This window comes from Salmo trutta, chromosome 13 (assembly GCF_901001165.1).
Source record: "Salmo trutta chromosome 13, fSalTru1.1, whole genome shotgun sequence".
NCBI lineage: Eukaryota > Metazoa > Chordata > Actinopteri > Salmoniformes > Salmonidae > Salmo > Salmo trutta.
This window is the reverse complement of record NC_042969.1, coordinates 12,053,669-12,066,754: the sequence shown is the minus strand read 5'-3', so window position 1 is coordinate 12,066,754 and position 13,086 is coordinate 12,053,669. Positions and strand designations below refer to the sequence as shown.

The following is a 13,086-nucleotide window of genomic DNA, read 5'->3' as shown; positions in this document are numbered from 1 at the left end:
TCCAAGCGGTTTGTCATGTGCCTTTTAATGAGGAGTGGCTTCTGTCTGGCGACTCTACCATAAAGGCCTGATTGGTGGAGTGCTGCAGAGATGGTTGTCCTTCTGGAAGCTTCTCCCATCTCCACAGAGGAATTCTAGAGCTTTGTCAGAGTGACCATCGGGTACTTGGTCACCTCCCTGACCAAGGCCCTTCTCCCCCGATTGCTCAATTTGGTCGGGCGGCCAGCTCTATTTAAGAAAGATGGAGGCCACTGTGTTCTTGGGGACCTTCAATGCAGCAGACAATTTTTGGTACCTTGGATTGTGCCTCGGCACAATCCTGTCCCGGAGCTCTACGGACAATTCCGTTAACCTTATTGCTTGGTTTTTTCCTCTGACATGCACTGTCAACTGTGGGCCTTTCCAAATCATGTCCAATCAATTTAATTTACCCCAGGTGGACTCCAATCAAGTTGTAGAAACATCTCAAGGATGATCAATGGAAACAGGATGCATCTGAACTCAATTTCGAGTCTCATCGCAAAGGGTCTGAATACTTATGTAAATAAGGTATGTTTTTTTATTTTTAATACATTTGCAAAAATGTCTAAAAACCAATTTTTTGCATTGTCATTATGGTGTATAGTGTGTAGATTGCTTCAGATTTCTTTTTATGTAATCCATTTTAGAGTAAGGCTGTAACGTAACAAAATGTGGAAAAAGTCAAGGGGTCTGAATATTTTCCGAAGGCACTGTAGGTGTTCCTCTTGCCCAGGTGGGAAAGGGCAGAGTGGAGTACAATAGAGCCATGACCAGCCTTTCAAAGCATTTCATGGCTACAGATGTGAGTGTTACGGGGCGATAGTCATTTAGACAGGTTACCTTGGCGTTCTTGGGCACAGGGACTATGGTGGTGTCATGACTGGCCTGTTCGGGTCAGGTTTACGTCGACCACAATTCTGCATAGATATCTCTCAAACCCCACCAAAGGTGAGGGGGGTGTATTTTGACACCTCACTCCCATTGTAAATCTTAAGGCAGCATACAACATCCTTTGTCCCCTCAGTGTGGAGGAATGGAATGTATGATGGCCTTATGGAGAGCCAACCTCAGAACAGTAACATGCAATAAATGGACTTTGGGACAATATATTTCGTAAATCAAAATGGTGGTTATGACGATAGATGGAATATGAAAATTAATTTTTGTTACGTTATTAAAAGTTAAATGACGACGTTTTAATGAAAACATTGTAACTTGAAGAGTTTTTATAATATGTACCTGATGTTTGCATACTGTATGTTGTGTGGAAAATGTCCAGATCAAAGAGAATGTTTTTGTAAAGATGAAATGTGAAGTTAGTTGTCTAAATTGGATCTGAGTAAAATCCAGACCTTGCCTCGTAACTAGTTATGCCCAGAGAACTTGCCATAAAGATAGAAATGCCCCTTTCTGACGTGAGGGTTTAAAACATGTGAGTTAAGAATTTACATATCAGACTAGATGGCCGCGCGCTGCAGCCAAGGTCGAGGATTATTCGCAACCCCAAAATGCAACACGAAGTTGAAGAAGACAAAAGAAACTCTTAACAATCAATGCTATGGTTGAGTAGCTGTATCTAAGAAGGTGAATTCAAACAGGACCACCCGGTTATCCAAGGACTCGTGAGTCTACACTGCTTTCATTCCACGCTGGAACCCTCTCCACGGCTGATTAGCCGTCTCTACAAGACCCCTCTGACAGAACGAGGGCGAGGAAACAGAGCACTACGAGAGCACTACGAGTGGACAATCAGAGACTTACACCCGGTAACAACAGAGGTGCCGCCATCAGAGGAGAAGGAGGAACTCGGTCCACGAATAGATACCCCATCGGAGATTTCGACAAGTAATTACATCATTATATTCTGACCCATAAGAGCGGCAGTTCGGGGCAAGATCCGGGCTCTTCGCTGGCCACGGCAGAACTGACATTCCTGTCTTGCAGGAAATCATGCACAGAACGAGCAGTATGGCTGGTGGCATTGTCATGCTGGAGGGTCATGTCAGGATGAGCCTGCAGGAAAGGTGCCACATGAGGGAGGAGGATGTCTTCCCTGCAACACACAGCGTTGAGATTGCTGCAATGACAACAAGCTCAGTCCGATGATGCTGTGACACACTGCCCCTGAACATGACGGACCCTCCACCTCCAAATCGATCCCGCTCCAGAGTACAGGCCTCGGTAAAACGGTCATTCCTTCGATGATAAACGCGAATCCGACCATCAGCCCTGGTGAGGCAAAACCGCGACTCGTCAGAGAAGAGCACTTTTTGCCAGTCCTGTCTGGTCCAGCGACGGTGGGTTTGTGCCCATAGGCGACGTTATTGCCGGTGATGTCTGGTGAGGACCTGCCTTACAACAGGCCTACAAGCCCTCAGTCCAGCCTCTCTCAGCCTATTGCGGACAGTCTGAGCACTGATGGAGGGATTGTGCGTTCCTGGCGTAACTCGGGCAGTTGTTGTTGCCATCCTGTACCTTTCCCGCAGGTGTGATGTTCGGATGTACTGATCCTGTGCAGGTGTTGTTACACGTTGTCTGCCACTGCGAGGACGATCAGCTGTCCGTCTTGTCTCCCTGTAGCGCTGTCTTTGGCGTCTCACAGTATGGACATTGCAATTTATGGCCACATCTGCAGTCCTCATGTCTCCTTGCAGATGAGCAGGGACCCTGGGCATCTTTCTTTTGGTGTTTTTCAGAGTCAGTAGAAAGGCCTCTTTAGTGTCCTAAGTTTTCATAACTGTGACCTTAATTGCCTACCGTCTGTAGGAGCTCAAGACTTCAGTAAAACACCTACACTTCTCTCTCACTCACTCAACTCTGAATAGAGAGAAAGTTGAGTGAGCCAAAGCCAAAACCCATTTCAGAGCCACTATAAAATCCCCCCTGAGTCCTGAGGGGAACTCTGCATGCTCTGTCCGACTATATTTTCTCTCCGTTTCCTCTTTCCTCAGTCTGGCTGACGAATGGGAATTGTAAAAGCCATATTTAACACAGAAACAGTTTGGTTCGCTCTGTGAGTTTAACAGACACACTTGTGTTGTTTTCTACAGCTCTGAATGACTGACTGACATCCAGGGGAAAAACACCACTGCCCCATGGGCCCTTGACAGAGAAGAGAATCTGGAAGAGAGGACACACACTCCTAATACTGCTAAAACACCCTACACACCCCTAACAACATTTTAAAGGTTAATACAAGCTCCACTCCGTTGACCTACATGCATGTCTGGGATGATGGTGTTGATGTGAGCCATGACCAGCCTTTCAAACCCTCTCTGCATCATTAAGCAGCATGGCAGACCAGATGTTAAGGCTACTGAGGTACTGTAGACATATCTCTGGTGATTAGATGGTAATTATAAAAGTATGATCATACCCTTCACAGGTCACTGAAGTGTGTGTGTGTGTGTGTGTGTGTATGAATGATAGAGACATTGAGGATCTAATGACTAGAACATAGGGATTAGACAGCCTACTATGGGGTGGTGATGTGTCCATGGGTCTATTCTGACTGTGAGGCGATGGAATGGTGGTGCAGAACTCTATCAGTGGACACATACACACACACAGCATGTGGGGAAGTGTGACGGAGTTCCTAGATCTTTGCTAAAGCAAGATATACGCTGCATTAGCATCCCTCTGGTGAGACTCTCTCTCTCAGACACACACACACACACACACACACACACACACACACACACACACACACACACACACACACACACACACAGGGCATCAGTCTACATTTCTGAGGAACTGACATTCAAGTAGGCACATTTTTCTTCATTTGGCGATATACACTGAGTGCACAAAACATTAGGAACACCTTCCTAATATTGACTTGCACCCCCTTTAGCCATCAGAAGAGCCTCATCTCATCGTGGCATGGATTCTAAATCAAATCAAATCAAATGTTATTGGTCACATACACATGGTTAACAGATGTTATTGGTCACATACACATGGTTAGCAGATGTTATTGGTCACATACACATGGTTAGCAGATGTTATTGTTCACATACACATGGTTAACAGATGTTATTGGTCACATACACATGGTTAACAGATGTTATTGGTCACATACACATGGTTAACAGATGTTATTGGTCACATACACATGGTTAGCAGATGTTATTGGTCACATACACATGGTTAGCAGATGTTATTGGTCACATACACATGGTTAGCAGATGTTATTGGTCACATACACATGGTTAGCAGATGTTATTGGTCACATACACATGGTTAGCAGATGTTATTGGTCACATACACATGGTTAGCAGATGTTATTGGTCACATACACATGGTTAGCAGATGTTATTGGTCACATACACATGGTAGCAGATGTTATTGGTCACATACACATGGTTAGCAGATGTTATTGGTCACATACACATGGTTAGCAGATGTTATTGGTCACATACACATGGTTAGCAGATGTTATTGGTCACATACACATGGTTAGCAGATGTTATTGGTCACATACACATGGTTAGCAGATGTTATTGGTCACATACACATGGTTAGCAGATGTTATTGGTCACATACACATGGCTAGCAGACGTTATTGCGAGTGTAGCGAAATGCTTGTGCTTCTAGTTCCGACAGTGCAGCAATACCTAACAATAATATCTAACAGTAATATCTAACATGTAATCTAACAATTCCACAACAACTACCTAATACACACAACTCTAAGTAAAGGAATAAGAATATATACATATAAATGTATGGATGAGCAATGACCGAGCGGCATAGACAAGATACAATAGATGGTATAAAATACAGTATGGACTCTATTACAAGGTGTTGGAAGCGTTCCACAGGGATGCTGGCCCATGTCGACTCCAATGCTTCCCACAGTTGTGTCCAGTTGGCTGGATGTCCTTTGGGTGGTGGACCATTCTTGATACACACGGGAAACAGTTGAGCGTAAAAAAACAGGCAGTATTGCAGTTCTTGACACCTTCAAACAGGTGCTCCTGGCACCTACTACCCTACCCTGTTCAAAGGCACTTAAATCTTTCGTCTTGCCCCTTCACCCTCTGAATGGCATACATACACAATCCATGTCTCAATTGTCTCAAGGTTTACGAATCCTTCTTTCACCTGTCTCCTCCCCTTCAGCTACACTGATTGAAGTGGATTTAACAAGTGTCATCAATAAGGGATCATAGCTTTAACCTGGATTCACCTGGTCAGTCTATGAAATGGAAAGAGTTCCTAATGTTTTGTACACACAGTGTATACACATGCAGTGTGTGTGTGTGTGTGTGTGTGTGTGTGTGTGTGTGTGTGTGTGAGAGTCTGTCTGAGAGGTCTTATATAACGGGAGGCAAACAGCAGAAGTGCATTACCTCTACACGTCTGCAGATACGTGACCTAATCTCAGAAGTACATAGCTGTACGTCACCTCTACACACACACACGCCCTCTCAACAGACAATGTTTGAAGTCAAAGCATCTGTCTTACACACCAGTAGTGAAAGTGTCGGTCCTTGTTAAATCAACATACACCTCCACACACATAAACAGCTAGGCAACAAATTCATTCACCCTCTCACACACACACAGTCCCTCCCTCCCTCACCACGTCTATGATCTGCAGCAGAGTCATTCCCAGCTCCACCAGAAGAGGAGAGGAGTCGTTGATCACTGGTCTCTCCAGGCGGTTGTAGTTGGCCATCAGCTCCTTGTACAGTCTGCGCTGGTGCTCCCCCTGTAGGGACCCTGGAGAACAACAAGGAAACCAGTGAGAGTTCATGTTAGTTAATAAAATGTATATTCTACAGTTTGTCAGTTGGCTGGGTGGGAGGAGGTCAGGGAACAGAAGAGAAGAGAAGGCGATTAGGATGATGTGTTTGCTGGACCAGCTTTCATCCCCTTGACTCTTCTCCTCTCTCCTCCCTCTGTCCCTTTGATCTCATTAAGATCCATCTCTAAAGCTGAGGCCAGGGGAGAAGAGGAGAGGAGAGGAGAGGGCTAAACCACCTGCAGCACTGGTCAGTTAAGGACAATGAACAATAAACACACAGGCATCACAGTTGTGTTAGTCTTAGGGCAAACTGGCACCACAACACTGTTCATTAACTGATCCTAAAAGGGAGTTTGTTCAGAACGATGGCTAAACAGATGCATGGCCTAAATGTGTCCTCATACATGAGAGAGAAATGAATACATAACCGAAATGTGCAGACAGAGTTCACAAGAGAACACTCCAGTCCTAGACACACTGTTAGGGTTGGGGGTTGGTTCATAGACAACTGTATAGATAAGAGGCAAGCAGATGTAGTCTACAGTACATGTTGGCTTTGGATTCACACCTCTCGCCCCATTGCACAGCCAACACCAGGAAGGGCAGACTGCGGAAGACAAGCACTGCTGCTTACATACACGCACAGACAGTCTCATATGCATGTAAGAGAGAGAAAGAAAGAAAAGAGAGAGGGAGGGAGCGAGAGAGAGAGAAAGAATAGAGCGAAAGGAGAGAGAGACAGAGAGAGAAATGTAGGGAGAGTGTCTCTGTCCCAGCGTGTTGCTGATGAGGTCCATTAGGGCCATAATGAGGTTATAGCAGGACAGGACTCTATTGGGAGTTCAGAGCGAGAAAGAGGTCGTGTCTACACTTGATACTAACATGTGACTTCTGCTATCAGAATAGGAAGATCGCATTGAAAAGACGGGTTTAGACACACAAAAGTCACTTTGTGGTCTGATTGTGTTCTGATCTGTCTGACCACTTCAGGAGCTGGTCAGGGATGCATTGTGTGTGGATTTCTCCTCAGTCTGGACACAATCAGGCTACCGAAAGCATATAGAGTGGGCGACGTCATCGGCGCTCCTCCCACAAGACTCCAGAAAAATTGGGTTTTGGGACCGAGAGGCACCTTTTCATTATAACGTTGGAGGAAATAGGTTCCTAGCGTGTGAGGAACATGTTTGCTGGCCTCATAAATGCTAACCAGCTAGCTAATATGCTAACCCATCTTGCTAGCTAACAGAGGTTAGCCGGCTAGTTAGCTACAGTAGTTAGCTACTGCCATCAGTTGCTGTTGCGTTAATCATATTTAGCCTATTCCACCGTTTGTAGAATGCATACTGGCATTTGAATATAGCGCAGGAAAAGGGAATCCGGACAAACTGTGGACACATTTAAAATGTAGGTGTAGATGCATGACGAGTTCAGAACTCCATGATCAGAACTCCATGATCAGAACTCCATGATCAGAACACTAAAGCTGCATGACACGGCCAGAGAGGGGGAGAGAAACCTGACCACCGCAGCACACTGACACTTCCCCACTTCTTCATACAGCCGCGTACTTAAACATCTATATCCATACATCCATACTTCATATCTATACACCTGTATATACACACCTTCTTTACAGCACCCATGTTGCACACAGCCTTTGATAACAGTGGTTAAAAGAGCTATCCATACGCACATCAATACATACAACTTGTGCATTGATATAACTATTAGTAATTCAGCACCTGTTGTATAAGGCACAGCCCTACAGGTTCTGGAAAGATGTTGAGATGATGCAATCTACATACTACACATCCATATTTGTCCATAATGCACATCATTGCATCTGTATGTCTCCTGCATAATATGCAGCTTTGCAGAAACATCCCCCCTTCCACTCACCCTCTCTCATGTTTTATTCCTCTCTGATATATTAAGATGACATTCCTCTGGGACTGTCACCTTGTTGTGGTGAGGGGGCTTTTGTACCTTAATGACCCCTTAGTTCTATGCCAGTGGGAGGTAACTCCAGCCAGGTCTAACTAGTGGTGTAAAGTACTTAAGTAAAACTAATTTAAAGTACTACTTAAGTAGTTTTTTTGTATCTGTACTTTACTATTTATATTTTTGACAACTTTTACTTCACTACATTCCTTGACAAAATAATGTACTTTTTACTCCATACATTTTCCCTGACAACCAAAAGTACTCGTTACATTTTGGCAGAAAAATTGTGAAATTCATAAGGAATTTGAAATGATTCATACTTTTACTTTTGATACTTAAGTATATTTGAGCAATTCCATTTACTTTTGATACTTAAGTATATTTAAAACCAAATACTTTTAGAGTTTTACTCAAGTAGTATTTTACTGGGTGACTTTTCTGAGTCATTTTCTATTAAGGTATCTTTACTTTTAATAAAGTATGACAATTGAGTACTTTTTCCACCACTGGGTCGAACCAAACCGGACTACTTTTCTTCTAGGGCGAGGGTTCAGATGAAGGACAGTCTGAAAGGAAAATGATCTACGACCAGAGAACAGTGGACACAGCTGCCTTGCTACTTTTCTTTTTCTTTAACCCTTATTTGATCAGGTAAGTTGACTGAGAACACATTCTCATTTACAGCGATGACCCGGGGAATAGTTACAGGGGAGAGGAGGGGGATGAATGAGCCAATTGGAAATTGTTTTAAAACTTATTATAGAAACCGAAACAATGGACACTCAACCTCTCCAAAACCTGGGATGAACAAACTAGCCTAGAAGGGTGCCAATGAATCCCGTGAACCAAACTCACCTGAAAGCCAAGGGGAGGAAGAGTGTAGTACAGCTCAAGTGAAGAGTGAGAATTGGATGCTGGAATGTCAGAACAGTACACCAGTCAGGGAAGTTGTCACAACTAGCCAGAGAGATGAGAAGATACAACTTGAGCACCTGAGTCTGTGAAAGCAGATGGAACACTTTCGGGGGAATAACAACCACCACGGGTGAAACCTTCCTTTACTCTGGAAATCCAAATGAAGAAAAAAACCAACACACACATGGAGTTGGACTACTTCTGTCAAAAGATGCAGCAAAGAGCCTCATTGAGTGGGAGCCAATACAGGCAAGAATCATCCCAGCCAGAATGACACGTAAAGGGCAGACCATTACAATCATACAGTGCTATGCTGCAACCAACTCATCTGATGTTGCAGAGAAGGACGCCTTCTATCAACAGCTACAGACAGTTATTCCAAAAGTACCCAAGAGAGACATCCAAATTCTACTGGGGGACACAAATGCCAAGATTGTAAAGGACAACGACAACTGGAGAGGCACAATGGGGAGAGAGAGTCTAGGACAGATGATCGAGAATGGTCTGTTCTCTCAACGAACTGGCAATCGGAGGAAGTCTCTTCCCACACAAACCCACCAACAATGTCACAAGGGTATCCGCGGACCACCGAACAGAAAACCAGGTTGATCACATAACAATAACCAGAAAATGGAGGAGAGTGTTCCTGGATGTCAGAGTCAAAAGAGGGGCTGACATGGACTCAGACCATCACCTCCTGGTAGGAAAAATCAGGATGAAGTTGGCAGTAAAGAGGAAGGTGGGCAGTAGGGTGCAGAGGCGATTTGAGACGAGAAAACTACAACATAGCCAGATACGCCAGGAATGGGGAATATCTCTATGACACAGATTTCAAGCATTGGCAGAGGGAGAAAACACAGATGACAAGTGGTCAAGATGCAAGAACGCCATCACAAGCACTTGTGAAGATAGGAGAAAATATAGATAGGAGAAAATACTGGATCACAGATGACAGCTGGGAAAGAAATGAGGGAGACCGAACTCAAACTCAACTGGGAAATCGATAACTCCAAGAGATAAAGTCTGTGGCAGGAATACCAAGATGGAGATAAGGTGGTCAGAAAGAGGTGCTAGAGGGACAAGAAAGCACACACTGAACAACATGCTAGCAAGGCGGAGGTCGTAGCCAAACAACACAACTCCAAGATCACCAGATAGCGGGCTGGGAAGAACAGGATCCGAAGCCACCCCATCAGAGACGAACTGGGAACCCTTCTTACCAAAGAATCCCAACAACTGGAGCACTGGAATGTGCACGTCGAGGAAATCCTAAACAGGCCTCCACCTGACTTAACCCCAGACATCGTGGAAGCACCAGAAAACCAGGTTTGATTGTTACAGTCCTCAAGAAAAACAACCTCAGTGAGTGCAAATACTGGAGCGGAACCCCGCTCCTCTCAATCCCCAGCAAAAACCTCTGTCGGATCATATTGGATAGGATGGAGGACTCAAAAAGAGACTCCAAAATGAACAAGCAGGCTTTTAGGAAGGACTACTCCTGTACAGACCACATTGCAACACTCAGGATGATTGTCGAATAGTGCATTGAATGGCAGACTCCTTTACACATCAACTTCGTAGACTTCGAAAAAGCTTCCGATAGTCTAGACAGAAATAGTCTATGGAAACTGCTACGGCACTATGCCGTCCCTCAAAAATATGTGAATCTGATCAGGAGTATGTATGTAGTGTTGACAGGCCAGGTCACCTCCAACCGAAGATTTCACATCAGAACTGGAGTACGCCAAGGCTGCTTATCATGTCCCTTTGCTTTTCTAATAGCCATCGACTGGACCATGACGAGAACCACAGCACATCAAAGAACAGGGAGCCAGTGGAGCGCATTCACTCAACTGGAGGACCTGAGTTTAGCAGATGACCTGGCTCTGGTCTCTGAAAGTCACAGGCAAACGCAACAAAAAAAACAGATCGACTACAAGAAAACACCAGACAACTTGGCCTCATAATAAATGTGGTAAAGACCAAGACACTGACAAAAAACCCCACCAAATCCCCAAAACTCAGCATAGACGGGGAAACTATTGAAAACGTCTATGTTGGAAGCAACATCAGCACTGACGGGGATCTGACAAGGATGTAGAGCTACACTTCAGCAAAGCTTGACACTCCTTCAGGACACTCCTTCAGGACACTCCTTCAGGACACTCCTTCAGGACACTCCTTCAGGACACTCCTTCAGGACACTCCACCTCCTATGGCTCTCATCACAGCTCTCCATAAACACCAAGAGCCGCATCTTCAACTCAAAATGCTGAATATGTTCTCTATGGAAAAACACACAATCCCTAATCAATAAACTACAAGTCTTTATCAACAACTCCCTGCGTCACATTCTGGATATGGTTGCCAGGCAAAATATCCGACCATGACTTGTGGACTGAAAATTCAGCAGGAGCCCATACGCAATGCAATCAAGAGATGGACTGAACATACACTCAGAAAAGACACATTAAACATAAGACAAGCACTGGACTACAACCCTCAAGGAAAAAGAAAGCAGGGAACGCCAAAAAACAACTGGAGACGCTCCACTCTTCAAGAACTGAGTAAAGCGGGGCTCCGGCTAGAAGCAAAAGCCCTCACACGGAAGAGAGTGAGGTGGAGAGCCATGGTGGACGCCCTAAGGCTCCCAAGGTGGTTTAAGTCAAGTAAGTCAAGATATATGAAGAGGGGATTATAATCACGCACCTAAACTAATAAATTGAATGATGACAGACAAAAAATATTCCAAATTGCACCCTATTCTATTTAGGGCCCTGATCAAAAGTAGTGCACTACACAGGGAATAGGGAGCCATTTGAGACGTGCCCTCTCACACTGCAAGCTCTAGCAGAGGAATGAATGCCTTATTAAATTACTTACAGGGTGAGATGTGGTAATCTAATGAAACAGATTAAACAAATGTCAGTATGGTATAAGACAGCATACACCGGGACTCTGTAAGCATTCAGGCTATTCTATCGTCTTGTGTTTCTTGAATTCACTTCGCTAATTAAACAGTTATGAGAAGCAGGGAGGATGGGGCTCCCTCTAGCAGACACAGCATGGTGCTCTGCCAAACACAGAGAGAGGAAGGGAAGGACCGCAGAAAGCCATGTCTCAGATCACAACCGTGAGATTCTCAATCCAATTCAAGGGGCTTTATTGGCATGGGAAACATATGTTTACATTGCCAAAGCAAGTGAAATTGATAAACAAAAGTGAAATAAACAATAAAAATGTAATATTACACTCACACAAGTTCCAAATGAATAAAGACATTTCAAATGTCATATTATGTCTATATACAGTGTTGTAGCGATGTGCAAATAGTTAAAGTACAAAAGGGAAAATAAATAAATAAATATGGGTTGTATTTACAATGGTGTTTGTTCTTCACTGGTTGACCTTTTCTTGTGGTAACAGGTCACAAATACTGTGATGGCACACTGTGGTATTTCATACAATAGATATGGGAGTTTATCAAAATTGGATTTGTTTTCAAATTCTTTGTGTCTGTGTAATCTGAGGGAAATATGTGTCTCTAATGGTCATAAATTTGGCAAGAGGTTAGATCTCTCTCTCTCTCCATCTTCTCTACCTCTCTCTCGCCATCTCCCTCTTTATCTCTCCTCCCTCTCTCCCCCATTAAAACAGTTTGATAGCTTACTCGTTAAAATGATTTTGTTACACAGCTGCAGGGATGATTGCAGCAGGCTCCTTGACTGACAAAGAGAAATCCATGTCCGCTTGGTTCTGGTTGGAGTCACAAACAACACAGATTCACAGAATACACACACTCATATTCCTCCTTGTCCCCCATCTCATTATAGTCATAGCTTCTCTAATGAAGAAATGATCTCTTTGGTCTCAGTGTCTGTCACACACACTCACACACAGCAGGAGAGTCAAATGCCACATCCTTTTTCCCCTCTTACTAACCAAGGAGTCGATAGGCCTCCGCTAACTTCTCTCTTTCGCCTCCGGAAGGAGTGGTGGGGAGGAGTGTGTTAACAGATACAGTGTCTCTATCTGTCTCTGTCTCTCGTTCTATTTCTCTGTTTGTGAAACCAACGTCTAACAGCGATTGCTTATCCTTTTCTTTCTTGTTTCTTTTCATTGTTAGGCTACATCTGTCCTGCCTACAGCTGTGTGCTACATTCGACTGAGGGTGTCACAAATCTATTCTTAATGCCCTATTAATTCTAGCAACAACAAATAAAATCATTGAGTAAAACTGTTTATTGAAATTACATTTTGTAATTGAAGCAATGTTAGCCACTAATTTGTTGCTGTTTACGTCTCCACTAGGCTATTCTTCCATTCGTGCATTTGTCGATTAAAAGTGACTATAAATCACTATAAAGTGATCATGTTTAAGAATGAAAATGCTTAAGTTGAAAGGGAGTTTCACCCTGGCTCTGCCGTGGCATATAGTCATTACTATATTA

At 43.9% G+C, this 13,086-nt stretch overlaps 1 protein-coding gene across 2 annotated transcripts in view; it reads right to left on the bottom strand.

Moving 5' to 3' along the window:
• Window positions 1-13,086, bottom strand: part of LOC115205210 (neuronal acetylcholine receptor subunit alpha-7-like) — a 78,025-nt gene that overhangs the window by 45,185 nt on the left and 19,754 nt on the right. For both annotated transcript variants that reach the window (XM_029770947.1, XM_029770948.1), the window contains one exon: window positions 5,612-5,751. In XM_029770947.1, the coding sequence (XP_029626807.1) occupies window positions 5,612-5,751 (140 nt within the window). The remainder of the gene's footprint in view (window positions 1-5,611; window positions 5,752-13,086) is intronic.